The sequence below is a fragment of the Neofelis nebulosa genome, chromosome Y (assembly GCF_028018385.1).
Source record: "Neofelis nebulosa isolate mNeoNeb1 chromosome Y, mNeoNeb1.pri, whole genome shotgun sequence".
Classification (NCBI taxonomy): domain Eukaryota; kingdom Metazoa; phylum Chordata; class Mammalia; order Carnivora; family Felidae; genus Neofelis; species Neofelis nebulosa.
Window position 1 is genome coordinate 5,823,923 of NC_080801.1, and position 27,405 is coordinate 5,851,327.

General features: G+C 55.5%; 2 protein-coding genes across 2 annotated transcripts; both read left to right on the top strand.

Annotated features, from left to right (window-relative positions):
* Positions 1 to 2,379: 2,379 nt before the first annotated feature.
* On the top strand, positions 2,380 to 5,469 carry LOC131503475 (testis-specific Y-encoded protein 3-like). Its single transcript, XM_058714945.1, is given in 7 exon segments — positions 2,380 to 2,695; positions 2,858 to 3,483; positions 4,176 to 4,253; positions 4,398 to 4,509; positions 4,602 to 4,747; positions 4,844 to 4,928; positions 5,441 to 5,469. Coding segments are annotated over 7 exon segments (1,392 nt in total).
* Positions 5,470 to 11,812: 6,343 nt separating this feature from the next.
* LOC131503437 (testis-specific Y-encoded protein 1-like) lies at positions 11,813 to 14,547 on the top strand. The gene is made up of 5 exons (XM_058714909.1): positions 11,813 to 12,499; positions 13,728 to 13,805; positions 13,962 to 14,073; positions 14,211 to 14,356; positions 14,462 to 14,547. Exons 1-5 carry the CDS (start codon positions 11,813 to 11,815, stop codon positions 14,531 to 14,533), a joined length of 1,095 nt encoding a protein of 364 aa, XP_058570892.1. The 3' UTR covers positions 14,534 to 14,547.
* Positions 14,548 to 27,405: the final 12,858 nt, after the last annotated feature.

The window sequence follows — 27,405 nt, forward strand, 5'->3', positions numbered from 1 at the left end:
GTTCCCTGCAAGGAAGTGGGCATTAGTGGAGGGAGGCAGCAGATAGCAAGAGTAAGTCTGGCCCTGCTCCTGGAGCGGCCTAGGGGATCATCGCAAGGCCTTGTGGTCCGAGCCTGGGGATGTGTCTCGGTGAACATCCTCCTGGATGACCCTGCAGAGACGGGCCTGGCTGGTCTAGAGTCCCTTGCGAAGTTGGGGCCCGGCCCCTGGGCCCCAATATTGTGGTAGGTGTTGGTCAAACTGAAAGGCATTGCCTGCTTGTCCCAGACAGTCCCTGCACCTGGGACCCAGATTTGCTCCCACGTTGCTGCCACGGGGTCTCCCAGCGATGCGTGGGAGTTTGACAGGCCCCATTTCTCTGGAGGGAGTGAGTTGCATAGGTCAGGTGCACCAGGGTCTGGGCCTGCTTTCCTGTCTTGCCCACCCCCTACGTCCTCTGCTGAGGGCAGCTTGAGGGCTCACCACTGGACCTGTTCCTCTCCCTTTCTGGGTAAGCGTTTGCCTCTCTGTCGGTCACACTGGCCACCCCCTCTCAGCCCCCTACCACCTGGTCAGCCTCCCCCCATCCACCTGCGTGTCTATGCATTGCTGTCACCTGAAGCGGTGGTGTGCTGCCTCATATATCACAGCCACCCTGGAGCATTTCTGTACCCCGTACGTATCGTGACATAGCCCAACGAGTCTGGAGGAACCTCTTCTGTGTCACGGAAGCAACATGTTGGCCAGAGGGCCCGGCACACGAATTTGGAAATCCTAAAATCCCCCGCCTGCGGGGCAGCCTCCTGGTCCCATAAAGAGGTAGGGGAACACTGCACTCCACCAAAGGGAAAAGCAATGCATGAGTGTGGTGCCTGGCCAGGCAATGCATCTCGAGCCTCCAATCCTGCAGTGGCTCTGTGTGGTGTGTGTGTGTGTGTGTGTGTGTGTGTGTGTGTGTGTGTGTGTGTGTGTGTGTATGTGTAGCTGGTGCTGTCTGACATAGACCGGCAGGGAGTCCACATCACCACTGCCCTGACAGGGAGGGAGACCACATCATTGCCCTCACTGCACACCGTCTGCAGCTTATTGCTTCCCCAAAGTGGTCATGTGGCTTCGTGTAGACCGTGGGGCGTGTCCCTCACTTGGGTCCCAACACTACATCCCCCAACCCCCTGAAACCTCTCGGAGACCCTTGAAATCATGCTGTCTGTGGCACAGGGGGACAGTGTTTTGAGTCAGCGCCCACGCTCATGGCAGCCTGCCGCCTAAGTGAGTGGTAAAGGAAATGGGAGCAGGATGAACAGACATATGGCCAACGAAGGCCTGGGGAGGGTCCCTGTGAGAAGATGGCCGACCATTGTGGGAGGAAGGGGACCGCTGTCTGTGCGGCAGACGCAAGCTCCAGGAATCCCAGGGCTCACGGGCACGGGTCTTTCCTGTGCACTGCCACACACGGGAGGAATGGGCAGCCGATCGTGAGAGGGGGGTGTGTGCTTGCCAGCGTGTCACGTTCCAGGCAACGGGGACAAACGGCAAGAGCGGCGCGCGTGATACGCAGCCTCCCCTAGTGTGGCGTCCTCTCCACGTCACACACCTCTGGTCACCGACCTTCCCTAGCCGGTGCACTGCTAGACTGCTGTCATGACATACATGTCTTCTGGGAGCAAAGATGGACGTAGAGAATATGCAAAGGAGGCTGAGCAGATGGAAAACCAGGGTGCACAGACAGCAGGCGCACAGCTGAAATGCGTCTCCCGGACAGCCAAGGTGACCGCTGAGTGGATTTGTCAGACTAGGGGCACAATGAACAACGGTGGCGGTGTACATGGGAAAAGCGTGGAGGTCCCCCTTTACCCGTGTGTATAGACAGCCGCGTGCCCAGCGCAGCGTGGAATGCAAAGGTCGCTTTCGCATGGCCAGAAGCCAAACAGGGCACCCAGAGCGCACAGAGGGCCGGCTGCAAGCCCCCCGGAGGAGTTGCCCCGCACGGGGCCCACAGCCTTCCTGCCTATGCAACAGACGCGCCCCAGTTTCCTGGTGACCTAGGGGCGGGACCGCCGAAGCCACGCACGCCACCGTCCCTATGATTGGTCCCGAAGGCAGTGAAGCAGCCTGGGCGTGGCTTGGAGCTCCCTCAGCCTCAAAGCCGCAGGCGCACACCTCTCACCACAAAGGCCTCCGAGGCAGCATCGGCATGGCGATAGCCACCGCCGAGGCATCCTGGGTACAGCACCATGCGCATGCGCCCCCTCGACGTTTGGGCTCTGGGAGGAAGGGGGAGCGAGTTGCCAGCCATTGCCCTCAGGGCTCCACTGACTGGGTCTGGGGAGGGGGGCCGTGCTTTCACGTCCCGCTTCGTCGCCGGTAGGAGCCACAGTTGGTGTCTCGGGCCGGGGCCGCATGTTGCGCGACTCGTGTTTCCGAAACACTGGGGACGCCCGGAGGCCCCATGCCGCCTTCGACCGGGAAGGGGGCGGTCGAGAGACGAGGGCCCGTGGGGACACTGGGCGTCCGGCAGCGCCGGAGGTGCCGCAGGCCGAAGGCTTGCAGGCCACAAGCGAACAGCCTGTGCAGGAAGGCCAGGCCCGACCCGAGAGGCAGGTGGGCGGCCCCAGCGAGATATCGGTGCCGCTGGTGCATGACATAATGGCGGTGGAGGCGCTGTGGGGCCTGGTGGAGGAGGAGGTTGAGGTGCCGGCCGCGGAAGAGGACACGCGTGGGGAAGAGGGGCATGACCAGAGGAAGAAGGGGGAGGAGGACGAGGAGCAGGAGCAGGGGAAGGACAAGGTCCAAGTTCACGAGGAGAAGGACCTGAAGGACGAGGGGGAGCAGCAGGAACAGAAGAGCAGAAGGAGGAGGAGGAGGAAGAGGGGGAGAGGCAGCAGGAGTCAAAGATTAGAAGGAGGACGAGCAGCAGAAGCCCAAGCAGAAGGAGGAAGAGCGGAAGGAGGAGGAGTTGGCGGAAATGAAAGGGGAGGAGCAGGAGCACCAGGGTGTACAAGCGGGCGCGGCCGTGGCGGTGGAGGCATCGGCGGCGGCAGTGGCAGGGGAAGGGGACCAGGAGGAGGAGCAGGAGGAGGAAGGGAAGGCGTGGGAGCCATCCAAGGGAGAGCAGAATTGCAAACGGAGGAGGAAGAGGAGCAGGAGAAGGGAGCGCTGGAGGAGCAGCAGCAGGGCGAGGAGGAGGTGGAGGGAAAGGAGGACAAGGAGGAGCGGGAGGAGGAGGAGGAACAGAAGCCGAGTGAGCAGGAAGGCCGATGGGTGGAAGAAGCCCAGGAGCTGCAGGTGAAGCAGCAGAAGAAGGAGCGGGTAGAGTCAGGCCTCCGTCCTTGCCCTTCCCCACTGGAGGCTCTGGAGGCCCTTCAGATAGAGCTACAGCCGGTGAATAAACAAGCCAGCCGGGAGCACGCTCCACTCCAACTCAGGATGTGGCAGAGGCGGCAGCGTCATCTGGAACAGAGAAGTGCCCTTATCCAGGGCATCCGTGGTTTCTGGGCCAAGGCTGTATCCTTCCTGCTGCTGGTGGAGGGTCCAGAGGGGGCTGGGCTTGCGCAAGAGGAAGGAAAGGGAGGTGACATTTAGAGGAACCCAGGACAGGGACTGGAGCTAAGCCGCGCTCCAGTGGCCGGGAACGTGCAAACGTGATCCCATCCGGCGGTCCTGGCTCTGCAATGAGTGTGGGAGGAGGGCAGTGCCGGGGTGGGGGAGGCATGTGTGCTTTACGTCGCACCTGGCACGGAAACAGCGCTGGGAGAGTGGGGAGTGGCGGTGGAGGTCCAGGCCAGGACGGGGAAATGACCGAGGGCTTCTTCCCACACAAAGGCGCGTGGGGGCACGTTTCTGGGTCCCGCTCAGCATCTTGCTGCGGGGAAGGCGATGTGAATGCCCACTGGTCGGCGCGAGACCGGATGTGTGCTGTCTGGCTGTGTGGAAGTAAGCGTCCTCAGTGTCCTCATGAGCACACAAGGCTAGGCGTGGTTGCGGGCGTCTGGGCATGCACAGCCTCCTGTGCGTGTCTAGCAGAGCCCTGCGCGATCCTGAGACCCCGTGGGCCTGGACGCAGCCTGTGGGGAGGGCTTGAGACCCTGGGGGAGGACGTCAGTCCCGGGGGGAGGACGCCTGGATGCTGTCCACACGTGTTCTCTGCTTCGAGCTCTCTCATGCCCAGCACCTGAAGGCTCTTTGACCTGCAGCAGTTTGTGAACCACCCTCAGATGTCAGCCCTGATTAGTAAGCCCGATGAAAGCATGCTTCGCCACAGGACCAATTTGAAGGTCGGCCTGGGAGTGGGAGGTGGTGTGGGGGGCTGGCCGTGTGGGGAGGGGAGGTGGTGGGGAGAAGTGACGTGTTCCTTCCTCAGGGGAGGGAGGGTGTCCTGGAAGAAGATTTCACATTTCTGCCCCACTGTACCACGGCAGGTGGAGGAACACAAGTTTCCCAGGGAATGCCGGAAGATCCTGCTGTTTTTTGTCAAGAACTCCTACTTCCAGAATGAAGTCGTTACGAAGGAGTATGTCCTAGGCCTTGCTGGTAAGTGTCCCCTGACTGCATGGGCGGCAGTGGGTGGAGGGTTGAATGTGACTGGTTCTCTGGCGCCGTCTCACATACTCGTCTTCCTGCAGGGTATAGGGCGTCTCATTCCAGTCCCATCCAGTGGCACCCAAGGTACAGACAGGAGGCCTACAGACGCAGGCATGACAACAGCAGCCTCAACTTCTTCAACTGGTTCTCTGACCACAGCTTTGCCGGCTCTAGCAGGATTGCTGAGGTGGTGAGGCCCTGTAACAAGGAAGGGAGGTGATTTTCATGGGTTCCCCCACTGCGTGGGATAGCTACCTGAGGCCTGGCCTGTCTCCCCTACCAGATAATCATAGAGGATCTTTGGCCCAATCCCCTGCCGTATTTCAAGATGAAGGAGGCCCCAGGAGAGAGAACTGAGAGGGAAAGAGGTGAGCAGCCAAGGGTGTGGGCACTGAAATGTGTGCCGTGGGGTCCGTGGCACAATTCTCTTCTGCATGGAGGCACCGAGACTCACAGTGGCACAGGAGGTGACACCAGGTCAAAAGGGCATCGGCCTGAGACGGGGAGTCTTAAGAAGTAACGTGTCAAAGAGGCTTTTCCCTTTGGGGAGCCTGAAGGTGGGAAGGGGGCTAGACAAAAAGAATGAGCAAAGCGGGACAACCAAAGCTGGCTCATCAGATAGCACGGTGACAACTGTCATTCCCGGACCATGAACCCCACCGTCAGGCCTCCTACCACCATCCCACATGTTGTCTGGCTTCGGGAGCCCCTTGTCAGCTTTGGCACAGCTTATCACACCCTCCCATTCTACTTTCCGTTTGGAAACATTCAAGCAACCTTAATCAGGGCCAAGATCAGACTCTCACCTGTCCTGTGTGTGTGTGTGTGTGTGTGTGTCTGTGTGTGTGTGTGTGTGTCTGTGTGTACCCATATATCCCAGGGATATGCACGATCTAGAGAAGAGTATGAAGGAGCATCGCACTTCATCGACCCCAGTGGAAACCCTTCCGATGCTCACCGATGGTCCACAAGATTCTCCTGTCCACGAAATGAGGACAAGGGTGGTGGTGACACGTGGCGCAGGGCGGGGGTCCAATACATTTGAAGAAATATAGAATGGGAGATAAATATCATGAAGCGATTTGTGTGTCTTCCTCTCAGGTACGCTCTGGGGCGTGTCCATGTATACATGCGGCTGTCCAGGGGTGTAAGTGTTCTGTGCCTGCACATTGGAGTTCCAAGGAAGGGCGGGACGTAGGACATTGTCCGTAGGGATGGGTCACACATTGGGATTGCATGTGAGGTCAGTAAGATTGAAGCAATGGGGACTTGGGTGAGGGAGGCCAGGGCACAAACCTGAGAGAAAGGCCAGTGCCCAGGTTCCTATCTTTCCTGTGAAAAGGAGGAAATTCAAGGAAATGGAGACGCCAGCACAGGCCAGGGAGGTCCAATATTCAGGGTTTGGGCATGTCCATGATGGTGCCCCCAGAATCCCGCATGGGGACACCCTCAGTCATGTTGACTGAACCGCCACACAGGGAGGAATTCCCAGGGTTGATTACCCTCTGGTTTTCAGACGTCTCCCAATGCAGACTGTCTTGGGGACAAGGTCAGGATCTCAGGACCAGCCATACATATTTGAGGGATTGTGAGCAGGTTGTAAGATTGGTGTCCAGGGGAAGGAACCGAGGGACCAGAGGGAGAGTGGGTGGGTAAGACCGATGAAGTTCTGCTTCAGGCACAGTTGACAGGGACAACGTACACGCTGCAGAGAAAACAGCCCACTACAGTCTCACGCAACTCCAAAATCACAGCCAACTTTTCTGGTTCCACTTCCTGAAGCTGAGCCTCCCAAACACCGCTTCACTTATTCACACACACACACACACACACACACACACACACACACACACACACGACTCCTGAAGGAGTCCTAGTACTGATGCCCTTGTGTGAACTTCGCTGTTTTTGAAAAGACCTCTGGTTACGAATGGGTCTCCCAGATTGCAAGCCAACAGAGGGGAGGGTCGCGGGGAGGTGGAGCTCTTACAGGGCACGAACACACCATCCTCTCCCGTGTGCCCTCTGCCCTCTCATCATCAGCCGTGATGAGTCGGGTGATGTTCTTCCTCTGTGTCCACAGGCTTAAGCCCTGTGTCCAACACGCCATGTGAGACTTGTGAAAAGACTCCCAAGTGCAAACACCAGCAGGCGCTCAGGGAGGTCGCGTCGTCCCAGGCAGCCTGTGTTCCTTTGCCTGAGTGCCAGGACAAAGGCTGCCTCAGCCACATAGGGAACGATGGACTTGTGAGGCCTTAGCATTCTGTGCAGAGGTGCCGGGCAGGCCTGGAGCTTAGAAAGGACTGGGACGAGCCTCACCTGCGACGACGTGAGTGCGGGGGTACTCCTTACAGAGCAGATGGCTGCTTGCCAGAGATGTCTGTGCTAGGGATGGGGCAAAAGCTCCACCGTGCTAGCAGTGCAGTAGACAGAGTTCAGCCTTGTCCATCGCAGGCTCTTCTGTATCCCCAAGTAACACGGCCCCCAGCACAGCGTGCCTGAGACTGACATCCCGACACTAATATTCCTGTCTCCCAAGCTGCCCAAGCCCCCCAGGATCCCCACTGCACAGCTCTGCAGTACAAGAGCCTTCTCTGCAGTGGCTCTATTCCAGAGAAGTCGAGGGCAGTCCCAATGCATGGAGGCCTCTTGTCCCTCTCAGTATGCAGACAACATGGTCAGCAGCGTGTCACCAGGCTGTGGAGTTGAGGATCTGTGCAACCAAGCCTCACCTCTTCCAGGGCGGAAGCTGTCGCACTCTCTAGAAGGGAAGGCAGGTCTTTCTCTCGCTGCTGTCTGCACACTGGCTGGAGAAGCACGTCTTCTCAGCTGCTTGATGTGTAAATGTCAGGGTACCCAGGAAAAGCTCCCTGTGCTGACCCGAGTCTTTGGGTGTGAACATCCAAAGAAAGTATGGCCCATGATTCTGCAGTGGGAATACGGCCTCAGTGGTCATGAGGCTGGGCCCCTTGGGGCATCTTTCTGCACAAACAGGCCGTTACTTGATAGGTCTTGCCGAGCAGGAACACTTTACGGGACAGGTGAACACAGGGTCCCCCACACGTTAATATCTCCAGCCAATACCTCCTTAGGGGCCAGGGTGATGTTTCCGCCCGGCCTGTCCCAAAGACAAGGTACGGACAAGGTGTGGGTGTGGTTGCATTCACGGCCCCCAGAGCCAAACCCTCAAGTGTGGACACATGAGGTCCGTGGTCAGAGGCCTTGGTGCTCTGTGTCCGAGGGATTACAGCCCTCATGCTGCACACACGGCAGCCCCGGATTTCCTCCCTAATGCGCAGCACTCCCTGGGGACCCCTAGGGTCCAGGAGCTGCTAAACCGCCTGCACAACTGTATCTGCTGCCCAGCGGCCTCTTCCACCCCAACATCAGCGTGTGTGGGCTCCAGAGTGCTGTCCCTTGAGAGAGGACACCCTCAGCAATTCAGGAGCCTTCTGACTTCCATGTTCCTGAACCACACGTGTCTCTCATTGGTCTGTTGGGATCGTCATGTTGTCCTCTGTGCACAGGAAATGTCTTGCTTTGCCTGTGCTCCTCTGTCTCCCTGAGTGAGCCCTGGCGTGTTTGTGTCTTTTCCTGGCTTTGCCTGTGCCGACACCTCTCTGGTGATGCCTCCTTGCCTGGCCTAAGTGGGCACAGCTGTACCCGTGTAACCGCCTTCGTCTCTGCACACCTGTGTCTTGTGTCAGCTGTGGCTCTGGTGGCCTGTCTTGACTTTGATGTATGCTTCTGCGCTTGAGTGTGTTTCCCTCTGAATTCAAACCCTTTCTTCCACTGACAGATCCAATTGCTGTCCTGCTGTCAGGTGGAGGGGCTTCTGCGCATTCTGTTATGTGTTCCAGGAGCCAGAAATCCTTCCGTGCCTGGAGGACCTTCGTCAGAGGATTGGCCATGCACTCACTGCCAGCCAGTTCATGTCCCCAAATGCAGCTGCCTTGCTGTGAGCATGCAGTCACACCTCTATTTTCTGTCCCTCTGTTTTCAAACCCTTTGCACCTGAGGGGCTCAAACGTCACTGGCCTGCACCTTGCACATGCACGCGTAAATTGTGTAAAGCGGTCCAGCAACGTTTTCCCACTTACTCTTTTGCCATGTGGCATGTTCCTGGCTGGGAGAGACTTTCCCCTGCCAGTGTGTGTCTCGTTTCCGTGTGCCTCCTGTGTGTTCTGGTCCCTAATTTGTCCATTACGTCCTACCTGGGAGTCTGATTCATGTTTGCGGGAACGAGGCTGACCCCTGTGACTGCTGGGTTCTGAGCTCAGCTTAGTCCCCCAGGACTAGTGCGTGAGTGAGGGACACAACGGGCAGTGACGGATGTGCCCGTATCCTTCACGTGCAAGCGCTCCGTCCAGCCACCTTCACCGGGACATTTCTCAGCGACCCCTCTTTGTTTGTGGTGAGAGCCCTTGCCTCTGAGGAATCTGACGAGGCGGTGAAGCATTGCTTACGGCTGCCCTGTGCAAGTTAGATCTCCAGAACTCATGCACACGGCAGGACTGCATCTTCACACCCGAGGCCCGACACCTCCTCATCGCACCCTCCCCTGATTAACACCACTCTGCTCTCTGGTGGACTGCATGCCTTTAACTCCTTTAGTCTCCTCAGGAATCCATCAGGCAGGGCTCACCACCACTGTGCTTCTGTCAGGGGCTGGCCTCTTTCAGTGAGCCCCGTGCTTTCTGCACCGATGCTCAATGCACCCGCCCAAGGGTGAGCCACACTAAGCCCGGCGGCGAGCCCTTTGGCCCTACGTTTCCCACCTATGTGCTTGGTGGCAGAGGTGCACAAGGAGCCCGCCTGCATGCGTGTCCCAGGTCCTCCACAGGGTACAAAGTACCGCCTCAGGAGGCTGATCCGCATCACACGGGCATAGCTCTGCTTGCACGTGTTAGCCTTTCGTATCATACAGGCAGCGCAGACTTAGAAATCCCGCCACCTGCTTACAACTATCCAGCCCTCGTGCTTCTGCAGACGCTCTGTGTCTGTACAGACATTTGAGTCACGGTCTCATGACCTTCCAATACAGCTTGATGGTCTGTCCTTAGCCTACAGCCTGGGATGCGGTTCTCACTCATTGTCCTCCCCTCGGGTGCCAGTTTCCTCCATCACTGTGGTGGAAGGTAAGCTTTATAACCATCCATTGGCTTGACAGTACTGGGCGGATCACCTGTCTGCGTCCGGGGATCCGAAGGAGACCTTGGCTCTTTTGCTCACGGTGCACCCTTTCTCCGTGATGAGTCGCTTTGGATGAGAAGCTTGCCAGAGGCGAGGGTTCTCAGAGTTGAGCACATTTCCTGGGCATCTGTGAGAACCTCGTTGGTTCCACTCAGACAGCATTGACATTCATGCATGTGCAGCCTCTGCCTTTGCTTGAGTTTGCTGAGCTTTGGGACGTGATTTCTTCCCGCACGTGCTGTGCCTAAATCTCTGCTGTGTCTTTCCGGCAGTCCCGTTTCCTGTCTCCTGCTGGTAACTACAGGGCTTCCAGCAGCCCTGTGGGGATCGGGTCCTGGTGTTCTTCCCTGCGGTGCCCTCTTCCTCACCCCGAATGACCTCAGTCATTCCTCAGTCTAGGAAGCTAGAACTAGCTTCCTTCTAGTTCAGGGTTCGTTTCAGACTGCCCTTAAGGTCCAGGTCGGAGTGGTGCCTTTTGTGCTGAGGGCTGACCACTGTACAGCATTCGTCTCTGTGCAAATTGCACAGGTGAATTTCACCAGGTGAAACTGCACACTGCAGTTGCCCTGTCTTCAGAGTCAGCCCACCTGTCTCTGCCTCGGCTGCCCCTGCTCTCCTTCCTCCTACCCTCTCCTTGCCTCCCCCTCCCTTGTCTTCTTCCTGTCCCTCCCTCCCACTTTCCTTCCAGCTCTCTTTGTCTTCGTCTCCCTCCTCTCCATCACTACTGCCTCCCCCTGTCTCCGCCGGTCTTCCTTGTAATAGGTGCCCCTCTGTCTCTTCTTGTCTTGCTCCTCCTCCCTGTCAGTCCCGCCAATCTCCCTGGGACTCTCCCTCTCCAGGCCGGTCTTCCCCTCCACTCGTCCTTCCTTCATCTGCTTGCACGTGTCTCTCTCTCTCCCTCTATAGCTCCCTCTCTCTGTGTGTCTCTTTCTCGCTGTCTCTCTCAGTGGACCTTCTGTGTCTGGGTGCATGCTTCTTCAGAATTCTCGTTGGCGCCTGGGAAATGTGAAGGGAACTCGTCTGCTATCGTGTGTACTAGTGAAAGCAGGCACGGGGCTTTCTCAGAGACAGACACAGACAAGTTTGCAATACTCGGTGAAGGGCCCCCTAAGTGCCCTGCTTGGTTGGAGTCGTCCTTCTTTTAGTGGAAGGTTAGATTTCCGGACCGGAGCAAACTGCTAAATCCTACTACCCCACCTCCCTGGCCCTCTGCACGGAGATCAGTAGGGCACCAGTGGCAGATGGGGCTCTGGGGGTTGTTCTTTGCTCTGATTTGCAGTGCAGTGAGGTCTACTGAGCTGCTTTCTGGCAGGGACACGGCACTGGGGTGGATCTAGGGTGGGTGTCACCGGTTCTGGGTGGGCACCCACCTTACCGCTGCCCTCAGCCTGACGGCCAGGGAGGAGAAACCGTGCGGACGGCCATGTGGCCCCAGTAGGCGCGACACCTAAGGACTTCTCCAGGCCTTGCCCCAGCTTCATGAAGAAGGGGCAAGGGACGGAGCATGCAGTGGCTCACGGCGTGGACGTTCCTGTGCTGAATGCTCTGGTGCCCGTACTGAGGCCTCTGGGGAAAGGGTGTACAAGCGACCACAGATTGTGTGATACCGGGGACCTCGCAAGTCAGGCCTGGAAGGTGACAGCGCTGAAGAGGACATGCGGCAAAACGGGGCTCACGCTGGTGGCTGGGCACTTGCTCCAGAGCCCGGACCGGCCGCTGGCGCGCGCTTGCTGGCCACCAGCACCCTGTCTTGCTGTCTTGCAACTCATTGTTCCGCGAAGCTGGCCAGCGGGCCTGACCTGCCCTGGAACCACTTCGCCCCAGGCCGCATGCGCCCACTCTTCACTGCCTCTGTCTCGGCCCCTCCTCCACAGCAGCCACAGCCAATGCGGAGTCCTCAAATCCCAGAGCCTGTGCGCCTGCGCCCAACTTGGGCGGGCTGAGGCGGGAGGCAGCAGGGAGCTAAAGGTCTTGCGGCCAAGGCTCCCCCCACCGGCTGCCATTTCCCTGTCCTTGTCCTGAGGCTGCCCTAGCTACACTGGGGCCGGGGCGGAGAGTCATGGCCAGCGTGTCGCGGTCCGGAAAAAGCAGCGATTCCCGTCGACCCTGGACCCTGATCGTCCCGGATGAGAAAGGTCGAGAGTCCCGGACCCGCGGGAGTGCAGGGGCGCTGGAGGGCGTGGGTTGGCCGCAGTCCCCAGGTTCAGGGGCGGCAAGCGCCCATCGTGTGCAGGAAGCCCAGGCCGGGTGTGAGATACAGGTGGCAAGCCCAGCGGAGGAATTGGTGCTGATATTGGATGACGGAATGGTGGCGGCTGAGGTGGTGATCGGGGAGGAGGAAGAGGACGGCGGGGGGGCGACCGAGGAAGAGGTGGCTGGAGAGGAGAATTCTGAGGAAGCCAAGCCAGAAGCAGAGGACATGCACGAGGAGGAGGAGGTGGAAGTTGAGAGACAGCAGCAGGAGGAGATTCAGGAGCAAGAGGAGAAGCGCGAGGCAGATGCAGAGGCGGAGGAGGGGCCCCCGCTCTCACAGGAGCTGCAGCAGCGAGAGGCAGCGCTGCGTCCTGCCTCAGCCCAGGACCCACTGGCAGTGCTGGAGCGTCTTCAGCTGGAGATCAGCGCTGGGAATGCCCAGGATTCCAGGGCCTTACGGCGGCTGAAGCGCAGGATTCTTCGGAGGCGGATTTCTCACCTGGATCACAGAAGGGCCGTCATCAAGCACATCCCTGGCTTCTGGGCCCAGGCGGTATCCTTCCTTGTGCTGGTGGGTGATGGCGGGGGCTGTTGTGCAGGAGGGCTGGGCACTGAGAGCAGGGTGCCTCAGGGCGATGGCCCCGAGGGAGGAGAGCTGGGGAATGGTCCCTGGCCCTGGGTTGGTGTGGTCTGGGATCCAGTGTAAGGCCTTGCACAGGGGCGGTTGTTGGGCACGGGGGGACCCGGGGACTTGGAGCTGCTTCCTCTTGGTCTCCGCCAACATTGGCCTGCAGGCTGCTCTCAAACATTATTTGCGGACGCGAGTCATGTGTCCCCATGCTACCAGAGCTAGGGTAGCACAAAGCAGCCTTCACTCAGAGCAGATAAAGCAAGGAAATATTTCGCTGCAAAATGGGAGAGTTACACAGGCCGCACACCCACCTTCACATTCACAGGCTGTGCACGGTTTCTTAGCAGTTCCGTCAAAGGAGAGCTTTTCAGACACACACTCATGGCCTTTAGTGGAAGCACGCCACGCCCCTTTGCCAGACAGTAGGACGACTCAGACCCACTCCGAACGGGGTACAAGCTGCCTGCACAGACCCTGACATACACACACACACACACACACACACACACACACACACACACACACACACACAGGATTCTCTCCTGGTATGTCCACCGCTGCTTCCCTCTCTGTCCTCAGGCTCCGGCTGGGTCCCACCCATGTCTTTCTCTCCGGACTGGCTGTGTCACTGTGTCTATTTCTTTTCCCTCCTCGGCCCTCCTCGTCCGTGCTTCTTGATCTCTTTCTCCCTCCCACACCCTCCGCTTGCATCGTAAGTGGGCAGTCGGGTTCCTGTAAGCCATGTTCTTCCATCTGCACTCAGAAGGCTGGTGACAACCTAGGTCTTCACGGGAATATGCCAAGAAACCCAGCCGTGAGGAGGGGTCAGTGCACAGGCCGACATCCCAAGCTATGATGGGCTGCTGGCAGCCCACACAGGTCAGATATAGGAAGGAACTGTGAGGAGTGCAGGCAGTGGAGTCTCTCCCTGCTGTGTGCAGACAGCGTGGGAGGTACAGGAAGCCAACGGACTGCCCAGTGTCGATGGGGTCTGATGCATTTGCAGAGGCTGAGGAGTGTGGGGACTAGTGTTTCCTGGTGTTTCTGCAAATGCCATGATCCCGTCCTTTGCTCTTAGCCTGGGAGGTTTGGAGGGGGTGTGTGTCTGTTTCCACAGCATCTGAAGGCACAGCTCCTTGACACAGCACAGATTCTGAATCACCCCCAGTTGTCGGCCATGATGGGTGCCCAGGACAAAGACGTGCTCAGCTACGTGGTCGACTTGGAGGTCAGACCGGGGAGGCTGTGGCTGGGGGCCGTCCCGTCGGGTGTGGGATTTGGGCGGGAGAGGGTGAGGCAAAGGTACTCACCCTCACAGCCAGGCAAGTAGCTCGGGAGCCCGAGGGAGGACACTTGCCCCCTCCTGTCCCATTGCTCACGGCAGGTGGAAGAAGTGGGCCATCCCAAGTACCGCTGCAGAGTGATGTTTTTCTTTGGGGCCAACCCGTACTTCCGGAACCCAGTGATCATTAAGGAGTATCAGCTTAGCTTTGCTGGTAGGGTGTGGGTCCCATGATGGTGCGGGGCAGGGGGTGAGGAGCATGAATCAGGGGCATGCGGGAGGGCGACGGGGAGGGGGAGGTGGGTGGGGAGGAGGCCATCAGGTTGCTCCTCAAATCCTCTCTTCCTGCAGGCTACAGGGCATCGCATTCCACTCCAGTCCAGTGGTTCTGGGATTATGAACGTGGAGCTCCCAGTCGCAGGCATGACCCCACCAGCCTTAACTTGTTCAACTGGCTGTGTGAGCACAGCTGCCCAGGGGCGAACAGGATTGCCGAGGTGGGGCCCCTGAGGCCTTCGTCAGCAGTGGGAATGTGGGTGGCCCCCGGCCAGAGAGGAGAATGGGCTATGCCCAATGTGGTGCCGGCCTGTGTCCCCTTCCAGATCATCATCGAGGACCTGTGGCCCAATCCCCTGCAGTACTACCTGAGGGAGGAAGGGACCAGAAGACAGTGATCTGACGTGCGCACGTGTCGGTGAGAACCCCAGTATGCGGTGTGTTGACCTGTGTGTTGTATGGGCAAGGGAACGTGGGCCAGACATTGGCTTGGAAATGGAAGGTCCGCCGAGACAGGGACACAGGTAGCATGGGGAGAGGGTGGGAGGATGACAGGGGACCTGCACAGACTCAGCTGCAAACACACAGAGGGTCGAAGCCTGCAAACCAAATGCAGTTGTGCTGTGGGCTGGGGCTTTGGAGAGCAACTCAGGACGAGCAATGCTTCTCCACCACAAATGCTCCCCGTGGATGTCCGCCCTCTCCCGGACTTCCCCCTGCTCCTTCAGTCTGGATTTGCCTGCCAGTCTTTGGGTCAGGAGCTGACGTGTCCCCAGACGCCACTGTGGTGAGAATCTCGCACTTCCTTCCATGTGCCCCACCACGCCATGTCCTCGCGCAACCTCACAGCCATTCTTAGAACTGGTCCAAGGCCATTGGGGGCTGGAAATGAATCCCTGGGTGAGAAAGCAAGGGGGATCGCAAAAGGGCGAGGCACAAGAGTGACACCAGCTGGGAAGTATTTGCCAATATCCCGTATCATTCTTGGTGTCTGTTGCGTGGGGGTGTGTGTGTGAGCGTGTACGCAAATGTGTCTGCGTGTGCCCACATGAGTCAGGGGCTCTGCATCTGTGTGGGGTGAATGCGCAGAGCTTCTATCTTTGCCCATGCAGAAACAATGGAGGACACCACGAGTGCTGGAAGAGATGGGTGGATGAGTCTCCTGTCTTCTACGTGCCCCGGAGAGAATTGAGGAAGAGATAACGTGTGGCAGCCTTGAAGAGTTTCCATGATGTTTATGTGGACACATACAGGACGTTGAAAACCCTTCTGTTTGTGTGTGTGTGTGTGTGTGTGTGTGTGTGTGTGTGTGTGTGTGTGTGTATGTGTTTATGGGGACCTCAGGAGGGACGACGAGATCGGGACCTGAGTGTGACTGTCCTAGCCACTGCCCGGGTGATTCTGTGTGTGCAGGAGAGGTGCAGTCCTGGTGTGGGGCAGGTGTTGCCATGTGCACTGAGGCCTGCCTTCTTGGGCAGGCAGAGCCTGGAAAGAGGAGGAGGAAGAGACAGACCTGTAATTTGGAGACCTGTTGTATAGGCCAAAGCCGAAAGGCAGGGAAGGGGATTGCACAGTGGGACCAAATTGGTCCATTGGGTCCTGGTACAGTGTGGCCAGGCCTTGGTGGGATTCAGCCAGGACCGTTGCTCCCAGAAGGGTGTCCTGTCCTTGGTGAGATAGAATCCAGGGAACAAAGCCTCCAGTCAGGATCAGAGCTAAGGCCCCGTGTCCCCGGAGAACTCAGGAGTAGGCAAGCTCCTCACAGTCGATGCCAGTATACCTTGCTGCTGCCTCCCACACCCGGGGCCCCTTTGACCCCGAGCCCTGTCCTCAGACAGTGGCTCAGGATGGGAGATGTGTGAGGGGAAGAGGCAGGTGTAGGTTGTGGGCAGCAGCGAGGCTTATGAGTGAGATTTCATGGAGAGACTACGCGCGAGGGCGGAGATCCAGCGTCAGTTCCTGCGAGTGTGTGCGGGTGTCTGTGGCAAACTGGGCCTGAGATCCGTGGTGGTGAAGCAGTGTGAGCGTGCATGTGTTCGTGCGATTGCATAGCCGTGTGTCTCTGTGTGTGCAGGAGTGGGTGTGTAGCCGCTGGAGAGACAAGGAGAGACACATGGGTCTCTGTGGATGAGGTGCTTAGGTGGGACAGTCAGGTGCCAGAATACAAGAGTGCAGTCCCTTCCCTCCTGAGTCCTGATGGTAATCGGCAGGATGGGTGCAATCGTTGCTGTGCCAGAGGGCTCAAGTCAGGATGCAAAAGGGAAATTGGTGCAAGGTCAAGAGGGGGGCCGAGGGGAGGAAAGCCTGTGCCCAGTGGCCAGTGGACCACTTGTGAGTGAGTGTGCTTGTGTGTGTGTTAGTGTGTGTCTATGTGGGAGTGAGTGTGTATGTGTGTGTGTGTGTGTGTGTGTGTGTGTGTGTCTGTGTGTCTGTGTGTGTGTGTGTTGCGTTGCCCTGGTGGGCCTACAGTAGCAAATACGTAGGGGCTACATGGTTGTGCCCAGGCTTTGTGCACAGAGTAGCTAGGGAACCCAACCTGTCAGGCTACGTGGTGTGCAGAGGGCGTAGGTATTTCCCTGGAGGGAGCCGTCCAGCAAGAATGTCTGCTCTTGGCAGACGTGCCATGTTTTGTCACGAGTCAGCTGTTCCTCGGGGCTCTCCTCTCTGCTTCCTGTGCACCAGGCCCAGGGAAAGGGACGAGCTTGGACCCTAGACCTCAGGTGACTTGAGACCCCCAGGGGTGCCATACAGGATGGTGTGTGGGGATCCGTGTGTGGATGGGCAGGTGAGCAGCCTGCCAGCTGCTCTCTGAGGGGACAGTTCCTTGCCAGCAACACCTCTCCCCGCAGCACAAGATCACCACTGTCGCTGCAGCTGGGCTGGGGACATGTCAAGGTGTGTCCCAGAACTCTGTTCCCCTTGCACGTACGGGGTGCCAGAATGAGCCTCTCAGTCCCTGTGCGGGCGACCCTGATTAGCCTCAGGCTTTGTCGATTCCTGGCCTCACGAAAATGGGGAACTGGGTTCCTTTCTCAGCGTCTCAGCGGTTGCATGTCGACGGAGGATGCTGTGGACAGTGTGGTCAGGATTCTGACCGGGCTCCACCTGCCCCGCCCCAAACCGCAGTGGGCAGCACGTGGCCCACTCTGTGTGTGCTTTGGGGAATCTAAAGCCTTACAGCCCCTCCCGTATTCTTCTCAGGTGGTGGAGGTTCAAAGGGGCCTAGGGAGGAACACTGGTCCCAGTCTGCTGCCGGCTGTGCCCACAGGTGTGTGTGCCCAGCTCCTTGACGCTGAAGCTGCAAGGCTTCGCACTGCCCCCAAAGCCCCATCCCTAGGATTTGCGTGTGGGCCAGATGGAAGTGAAGTCCCAGTGACCCTGCGGGATCACAGCGGGTGGTCTCGTCTGTGCCTGGCTACCCGCCTACCTGCCTTCCACATAGCCCGTTGCCCCCATACAGGGCTTTCGGTAAACACGCGGCCACCATCCAGCATGAGAGGGAAGGCTGGACGGTGTCCCAGTACCGCTGGTCATGTGTTGGCTGCTGCCAGCTGACAGCATGGAGACCCCATGGCCCGGTGGAGGACGTCCGACCTGTCCTACAAGGAATTGGGGACGACTGTAGGGATGCATCAGGTCCCATGCAGTAACCTAGCCCTGACCTTATCTGCCTAGCGGGTGTTCGAAGCGCCTTTGGGTCCCAGGCCTGGCATGTGTGTCGGTGAGCTTCCTCCTGGATGGCACTGCCGACACAGGGCTGGCTGGTCAGGGGTCGCGTGTGAGGCCCGTTGGGGCCCGGCCTCTAGGTCCGATACTGCTGTAGGTGTTGTTGAAAAGACAGAGCACAATATGATCGTCCCTTGGGTGTCGCTGCACTGGGGATCCTGTCGCTGCTCCCAGGTTCCCACTACCAGGTCTCCCCGGGAGGCCTGGGAGGTTGCCAGGCTCCTTTTGCAGGGACACAAAGGCTTGTCAGGGCCCATGCCTCAGGGTCCGGTGCTCATTGCGGATGACTTGGGGGCAGTGCGAGAGCTATTGCTCCCGTTCTTAGGGGAGATTGCGGTGGTCTTAAGGGACAAAGATGTGCCTGGAGAAGAGAAGGATGACCAGAGGAAGCATTAAAGGAGGAGGAGAAGGACGATGAGGAGGAGTTGGAGGAAGAGGATTGGGAGGCGTTAGAGCAGGAGGAGAAGGAGTGAATGATTGGGTGCAGGAGAGGGAACAAGTGGAGGAGGAGGATGTCCGGGATGAGGAGGAGCACGAGCCAAAGGAGTAGGAGCGGCTGCGGGAGGATGTTGAGGAGGGTGAGATCAGAGGGAAGAGGATGAGGAGAAAAGATAGAGCCAGGGTGGAAGAGCATGAGTAGAAGTGTAGGAGCAGAAGGAGGAAGAGCCCGAGGAGGAAAAGGTGGAGGGAGAGGAGGAGCGGGAAGAGTTGGAGGAAGAGGATTGGGTGGGGTTAGAAGAAGAAGAGGAGGAGGAGAAGGAGTAGGGAATGACTGGGTGCAGGAGAAGGACAAATGGAAGAGGATGATGTCGAGCACCAGGAAGAGGAGGATCGCGAGCCAAAGGAGCAGGAGCAGCTGGAGGAGGGAGTTGACTAGGACGAGAGCAGAGGGAAGAAGAGGTGAAAGGTCAGAGGTAGGGCAGGAAGGGCAGTAGCAGGAGAGGACCTGGAGAAGGAGGAAGAGTCCTAGGAGGAAGAGTTGGAGGAGGAGGAAGAGGTGAAGGACGAGGACGAGGAGGATCAGATGCAGGAAGAGGATTGGGAGGAGTTACAGGAGGAGGAGGAGGAGGAAGACGAGTGAATGATCGGGTGCAGGCGAGGGAAGAAGTGGAGGAGGAGGAAGTCCAGGACGAGCAAGAGGAGCAGCAGGAGTCGAAGAGCAGTAGTAGCTGGGGAGGAAATTGAGGAGGACGTGAGCAGAGGGAAGAAGACGAGGAGGAGGAAAGGTAGAGCCAGGGCTGGAAGCGCAGTAGCTGCAGAGGGGGAGCAGAAGGATGAAGAGGCCCGAGGCTAAGACTTCCAATACTGTGTTGAGTAACAGCGGAGGGGGTGGACATTCCTGTCTCGTTCCTGACTTGAGCTGAGAGCTTTTGCTCATTGAGATGATATTCACGTTGGGTCGTTCATACATGGCTTTATGACCTCGATGTGTGCTCCTTCTATCCCTACTTTCCTGAGGGTTTTTTTTTTTTTTTACCAGGAAAGGATGCTGTATTTTGTCCAACACTCTGTCTGGATCGAGTGAGAGGATCCTGTGGTTCTCGTCTTTTCTTTGGTTGATGTGAGGAATCCTGTTAATTGTTTTGCGGATGCTGAACCAGCCCTGCATCCCAGGTGCAAATCCCACTGGGTCGTGGTGAATAACATTTTAATGTATTGTTGGATCCGAGTGTCTGATATCTTGTTGAGGAGTTTTGCATCCATGTGCATCAGGGAAATTGGTCTATAGTTCTCCTTTTTAGTGGGGTCTCTTTCCGGTTTTGGAATCAAGGTAACGCTGGCTTCATAGAAAGAGGTTGGAAGTTTCCTTCCATTTCTATTGTGGGAACAGCTTCAAGAGAATAAGTGTTAACTCTTCCTTAAATGTTTGCTGGCACTCCCCTGGAAAGCCATCCGGCCCCGCAGTCTTCTTCCTTCAGCAGGTTTTTGATTACTAACTTGATTTCTTTACTGGTGATGGGTCTGTTCAGATTTTCCTTTTCTTCCTCTTTCAGCTTTGGTAGTGTAAATGTTTCTAGGAATTTGTCCATTTCTTCCAGATTGCCCATTTTATTGGCAAATAATTGCTCCTAATATGCTCTTCTTATTGTTTGCCTTTCTGCTGTGTTGCTTGTGATCTCTCCTCTTTCATTCTTGCGTTTATTGATTTGGGCCGTTTCCTTTTTCTGTTTCATCAAACTGATGACTGGCTTATCAATTTTGTTAACTCCTTCAAAGAAGCAGCTTCTGGGCTCATTGATCTGTTCTCCTATTTTGGTTGGTTGGTTGGTTGGTTGGTTGGTTGGTTGGTTGGTTGGTTGGTTTGAGGTTGTTTTTGTTTTTGTTTTGTTTCATTTTTGGTTTCAATAGCGTTAATTTCCGCTAATGATTGTTATTTTCTGCCTTCTGAATGTGTTGGGTTTCATATGGTGTTCTTTTTACAGCCTCTTAAGGCGTAAGGTGAGGTTGTGTCTCTGAGACCTTTCTTTCTTCTTTAGGAAGACCTGACTTGCTAGATAGGTCCTCTTATTACACACCCGGTGCGTCCCAGGGGTTTTGGGTTGTGGTGTTATCAGTAACTTCCATATACATTTTCATTGACTTCCGTATACTTTGTATATCCTCTTTAAACCCTTGGTTAGCCCATTCAGTCTTTAGTAGGATGTTCTTCAGTCTCCCAGTATTTGTGACCTTTCCAAATTGTTTCTTGTAGTTGATTTCGAGTCTCGTAGTGTTGTGGTCTGAAAATGTGCACGGTGTGACCTCGATCTCTTTGAACTTCCTTAGGGTTGACTTTTTCCACCAGGAAATGATCTATAGAGGAGAATATTCCATGAGCACTGGAGAAGAACGTATGTTCTGCTGCTTTATTATGAAATGTTCTGAAGATATCTGTGCAGCCCATCATGTCCAGTGTGTCCTTCAACGCCCCCGTTTGCTTGTTGAGTTTTTGTTTAGATTATCTGTGTATTGCAGCAAGTGGGGAGTTGATGTCTCCTCCTATGATGGCATTACTAAGAATGAGGTTCCTTATGTTTGTGATTAACTGATTTGTATATTTGGTTGCTCTCAAATACACCACATAAATGTTTTCAATTGCTAGGTCTTCTTGGTGGATAGACCCCTCGATTATGACATCATGCCCTTGTGCATCACTTGACACAGTCTTTACATTAACGTCTGGATTGTCTGATAGAAGTATGGCTACTTTGGCTTTGTTTGGTTGACGGTTAGCATGACAGATGATTCTCCATCCCCTTATTTTCACTCTGAAGTTGTTTTCACATCTAAAGTGGGTCTCCGGTAAACAGCATATCGATGCAACTTGTTCTCTCATCCATTCTGTTCCCCTGTGTGTTTTGATTGGAGCATTGAGTCCACTGACGTTTAAAGTGAGTACTGAAAGATATGAATTTATGGCCATTATCTTGTTTGAAGGGTTGGAGGATAAAATATCTATATATCTTTATATCTATATCTATATCTACGTCTCCATCTCCATCTATATGTATATGTATGTGTATGTGTATATGTATATTTATATATATATATATATGTATATGTATATGTATATGTATATCTATATGTATGTGTATATGTATGTGTATGTGTATATGTATACGTATTGTATAACTATATCTATATATCTATATCTATATCAATATCTATATATCTCTATATATCTTTATATATCTAATTCTGTATCTATTTCTAAATATAAATATAAATATAAAAAGTATAAATATAAACAGGTAGATAGGTAGGTAGGTAGGTAGGTAGGTAGATAGATAGATAGATAGATAGATAGATAGATAGATAGATATGAATTTCCCTCTGAGTGTCCCCCCTTAAAAATTGCATGCAGGTCTGATTTAGCGGTCACAAACTCCTTTAAATTTTGTTTGTCCAGGGGCGCCTGGGTGGCGCAGTCGGTTAAGCGTCCGACTTCAGCCAGGTCACGATCTCGCGGTCTGTGAGTTCGAGCCCCGCGTCGGGCTCTGTGCTGACAGCTTGGAGCCTGGAGCCTGTTTCAGATTCTGTGTCTCCCTCTCTCTCTGCCCCTCCCCTGTTCATGCTCTGTCTCTCTCTGTCCCAAAAATAAATAAAAAACATTGAAAAAAAAATTTAAAAAAAAATAAATTTTGTTTGTCTCGGAACCTTTTTCTCTGTTTCTATTTTGAATGACAGCCTTGCTGGATAAAGAATTCTTCACTGCGGATGTTTCTAATTCAGCACTTTGAACGTATCCTACCACTCCTTTCAGGCCTGCCAAGTTTCTCTGGATAGGTCTGCTGCAAACCTGATCTATCTTCTCTTGTAGTTTAGGGACTTGTTTCCCCTTGGTGCCTTCCTGATTCTCTTTGCCTGAGTACTTTGTGAGTTTGAATATGATATGCCTTGCTGAGGGTCAGTTTTTGTTGAATCTAATGGGGTCCTCGGTGCTTCCTGGATTTTGATGGTGTGTCTTTCCCCAGGTTAGCAAAATTTCCCACTATGATTTGCTCACATAACCTTTCTACCCCTATTTCTCGCTCTTCCTCCTCGGGACCCCTATGATTCTGATGTTGTTCCTTCTGCATGAGTCACTGATTTCTCCAATTCTTCAATCGTGCTCTTTCCCTTAATCTCCCTCGATTTTCCTGCTTCCATAGTCTCCATACGTTTGTCCTCTGAATCGCTGATTCTCTCTTCTGTCTCATCCATCCTTGACACCGCTGCATCCATCCGTCATTGCAGCTCAGTTATATCATTTTTAATTTCATTCTGGCCAGTTTTCACTTCATTTTTTCTCTGCACAAAGGGACTCTAATCTACATTGGACTGCAGCTAGTATTCTCATCATCGTGCTTCTAAATGCTGCTCCAGACATCTTGCTTGTACCTGTGTTGGTTGAATCCCTGGCTCTCGTTTCTTCATGCTCTTTCTTTCTGGGTGAATTCCTTCCTTTTGTCATTTGGAATGGAGAAAAGGAACTCATGAGGTGGAAAATTCAAATGAAATATTCAAAGTGTAAAATGTTAAAAGTAAAAACTTAAAAACACACACGTAAATAATGGAATGAATTATGCTAGATTCTAGGCATGTTTCATCTGGGTGTTGAAAGTGGTTTTGAGGGGCGCCTGGGTGGCGCAGTCGGTAAGCGTCCGACTTCAGCGAGGTCACGATCTCGCGGTCCGTGATTTCGAGCCCCGCGTCAGGCTCTGGGCTGATGGCTCAGAGCCTGGAGCCTGTTTCCGATTCTGTGTCTCCCTCTCTCTCTGCCCCTCCCCCGTTCATGCTCTGTCTCTCTCTGTCCCAAAAATGAATAAAAAAAAAACGTTGGAAAAAAAAATTAAAAAAATAAATAAATAAATAAAGTGGTTTTGACACAGGAGAGAAAAAAATAGTGGGAGTGGAGAAAAATTTAGAAAATACCAATAAAAATATTAAAAAGGGAAATGTCGTGAGAATTTGAAAACTCAATACACTGAAGTAGACTAAAAGGAGAAGATGGGAGTAAAATAGAATTTGTGAATATAGACACAAAAGGAAAGAATAATGTAGAAGAGTTTTAAAGAAAATTAGTAAAATTTCCACCTGCCCAGTCTCCTTTGCCTCTCCGCGCACAAAAGCACCTCCCTTCCTGCGCCTCCTCGCTCTCCAAGTTCACTTCTCCATGCCACGTACCTGCTGAATTCGGAGGTTCAGGATATGCAGATTGCTGTGCTAATCCCCCAGTCAGTTTCCTGGGTGGGTACGATGGTTTAGTGTTGGTCTGGCTGTATTTCATGCACACGAGACACTTAAGAAGCTTCCATGCTGTCTGCCATCTTGGCTCCTCCCCAAAGAGGTGAGATGTGTAGCACCAGTTCTCTGATATGAGACATCCCATAGGACAGTTGTGGTCGGTGACAAAGCGGAAAAGGGCATGTACCACACAGGGAGGTCACCCTGGAGGGGGAGGCAGAGAACCTGCTCCAGACCTGGGAGGGGAGGCAGGGGCTCCAATGCTGGAGCCACGCCCACCACCCTCCAGCTGATGGTTCCTGAACAGCAGCCAACTGTCTGGGTCTGGCCTGGAGCTCCTTCACCCCAAGGACCTGTGGTCAAAAAGTTCACTGCCCTGCCTCTGCCCCACCTCCACCACAGCCACAGCCACAGCCACAGCCACTGCAGTGTCCGAAGGGCCACGTGGCCGTGGGCGTGCTTCCCAAAAGCTGGTGGGCTCCAGAAGGAGGCAGCAGGCATTTAAAAACCTTGGGCCTCGACACTCCACCTGCCGGGCCTAGTCTGGAGCCTCATGCCTCAAGTTCCCACCCCTTGTGCTCTATGGCCCTAGCCTGAGGATGGGCTAAGGCCCCAAAGCAAGGGAGTCATGTTCCGGAAAACGCTGAGATTCCTGAGAATACCGGGCCTCCATTCTGCTGGAAGAGGGCGTTCGAGAGTCCAGGCATCGTGGCAGCACGCCCGTCTCAGTCCCAGACAATTTCACTCATGCATACGCACGCGCACGCGCACGCACAGGCACAGGCACGGGCACACACACACACTCCCCCTCTGTGGCTGTCTCTAGTTGTGACTTACTCTCCTTCCTCGGCCTCCTTCCATGTCCCTCTGGCCTCTGTCTGTCTCTGAGTCCCTGTGATCATTTTCTTTAGGGAACGCTTCCTCCCTCCCACACCTCCATCTCTCTTTCTCTGTCTCTGTCCTGTCCTGGGACAGTATCAGTGCATGTGGGTTTCCGTGAGCTGTGCATGTCCATATGGACGTAGTAGGCTGCTGATGGCACAGGGCTGCAGGGGAACGCACAAAGGAACGCACAAGTACCAGGGGTCAGAGCACATCCAGACCTCCTAAGCCGTGACTGCCTCCAGGCAGCCCACACAAGCTGGGTATGCATGTGAACTGAGAAAGGTCAGTCCCTTGGCCCTTGCCCTGTAGGTTGCAGCCAGCTGGGAGGTACTGAGACCCAAGGGACTCCCCAGTGTTGAGAGGGTCTGAAGAAAGGGCAGGAGCCGAGGAAGCAGGGAACCTAGTCGTAGCTGGTGTTTCTCCACCTGCCATGTTGCAGTGCCATTGGTACTGGAAGGTTGGTATCAGGTGTGGCTCTCTTTCCTTGGCATCTCAATGCAAGCTTCCGTGACCCAATGGAGGTCCTGAATCGGCCCTAGTTTTCAGCCAGGTTTGGGCCCCAGGACAAATGCATGTGCTGTGTGAGGGGGAAAAGCAAGTGTGAGTCGTGGGGAGGAGCTAGCTTCGTGAGTGGGATGTGGCAGAGGGCATGAGTGAGTGCACAGGTCCACTAGAGCGTGTCTGTGAATGTATTGTGGCTGGCGCCTGTGAGTACTTTTGCCTGTGCCTTAGCGTTTGTGCTGGCAGCGTGCGCGTGTCTGTGTCCACGTGCCGCGTGGCCGTGCATCTTTGTGCCTGAGTGAGTGTGCGTAGGCCGTTGGCTAGCGAAGGAAAGAGACTGGGGGCTTTCCTGACTTGGTGAGTAAGGGGGAGGCTCCAGTGCCAAAGTGCAGCGAGTGCAATCCCTTCGCTCCTGGGATCGACACGGAGCTAGCTGAACACCTTTCATGACGGGAGGAAAGCCTGGACTTTGCCTGGGTCCGCTCATCCTGTGTTGCCTTGGCCAGGGGCAAGTTGGGGTTGGGCCTTCCATGGTGCAGTGGAGGAGGACCAAAGTTCCCTGCAAGGAAGTGGGCATTAGTGGAGGGAGGCAGCAGATAGCAAGAGTAAGTCTGGCCCTGCTCCTGGAGCGGCCTAGGGGATCATCGCAAGGCCTTGTGGTCCGAGCCTGGGGATGTGTCTCGGTGAACATCCTCCTGGATGACCCTGCAGAGACGGGCCTGGCTGGTCTAGAGTCCCTTGCGAAGTTGGGGCCCGGCCCCTGGGCCCCAATATTGTGGTAGGTGTTGGTCAAACTGAAAGGCATTGCCTGCTTGTCCCAGACAGTCCCTGCACCTGGGACCCAGATTTGCTCCCACGTTGCTGCCACGGGGTCTCCCAGCGATGCGTGGGAGTTTGACAGGCCCCATTTCTCTGGAGGGAGTGAGTTGCATAGGTCAGGTGCACCAGGGTCTGGGCCTGCTTTCCTGTCTTGCCCACCCCCTACGTCCTCTGCTGAGGGCAGCTTGAGGGCTCACCACTGGACCTGTTCCTCTCCCTTTCTGGGTAAGCGTTTGCCTCTCTGTCGGTCACACTGGCCACCCCCTCTCAGCCCCCTACCACCTGGTCAGCCTCCCCCCATCCACCTGCGTGTCTATGCATTGCTGTCACCTGAAGCGGTGGTGTGCTGCCTCATATATCACAGCCACCCTGGAGCATTTCTGTACCCTGTACGTATCGTGACATAGCCCAACGAGTCTGGAGGAACCTCTTCTGTGTCACGGAAGCAACATGTTGGCCAGAGGGCCCGGCACACGAATTTGGAAATCCTAAAATCCCCCGCCTGCGGGGCAGCCTCCTGGTCCCATAAAGAGGTAGGGGAACACTGCACTCCACCAAAGGGAAAAGCAATGCATGAGTGTGGTGCCTGGCCAGGCAATGCATCTCGAGCCTCCAATCCTGCAGTGGCTCTGTGTGGTGTGTGTGTGTGTGTGTGTGTGTGTGTGTGTGTGTGTGTGTGTGTGTGTGTGTGTAGCTGGTGCTGTCTGACATAGACCGGCAGGGAGTCCACATCACCACTGCCCTGACAGGGAGGGAGACCACATCATTGCCCTCACTGCACACCGTCTGCAGCTTATTGCTTCCCCAAAGTGGTCATGTGGCTTCGTGTAGACCGTGGGGCGTGTCCCTCACTTGGGTCCCAACACTACATCCCCCAACCCCCTGAAACCTCTCGGAGACCCTTGAAATCATGCTGTCTGTGGCACAGGGGGACAGTGTTTTGAGTCAGCGCCCACGCTCATGGCAGCCTGCCGCCTAAGTGAGTGGTAAAGGAAATGGGAGCAGGATGAACAGACATATGGCCAACGAAGGCCTGGGGAGGGTCCCTGTGAGAAGATGGCCGACCATTGTGGGAGGAAGGGGACCGCTGTCTGTGCGGCAGACGCAAGCTCCAGGAATCCCAGGGCTCACGGGCACGGGTCTTTCCTGTGCACTGCCACACACGGGAGGAATGGGCAGCCGATCGTGAGAGGGGGGTGTGTGCTTGCCAGCGTGTCACGTTCCAGGCAACGGGGACAAACGGCAAGAGCGGCGCGCGTGATACGCAGCCTCCCCTAGTGTGGCGTCCTCTCCACGTCACACACCTCTGGTCACCGACCTTCCCTAGCCGGTGCACTGCTAGACTGCTGTCATGACATACATGTCTTCTGGGAGCAAAGATGGACGTAGAGAATATGCAAAGGAGGCTGAGCAGATGGAAAACCAGGGTGCACAGACAGCAGGCGCACAGCTGAAATGCGTCTCCCGGACAGCCAAGGTGACCGCTGAGTGGATTTGTCAGACTAGGGGCACAATGAACAACGGTGGCGGTGTACATGGGAAAAGCGTGGAGGTCCCCCTTTACCCGTGTGTATAGACAGCCGCGTGCCCAGCGCAGCGTGGAATGCAAAGGTCGCTTTCGCATGGCCAGAAG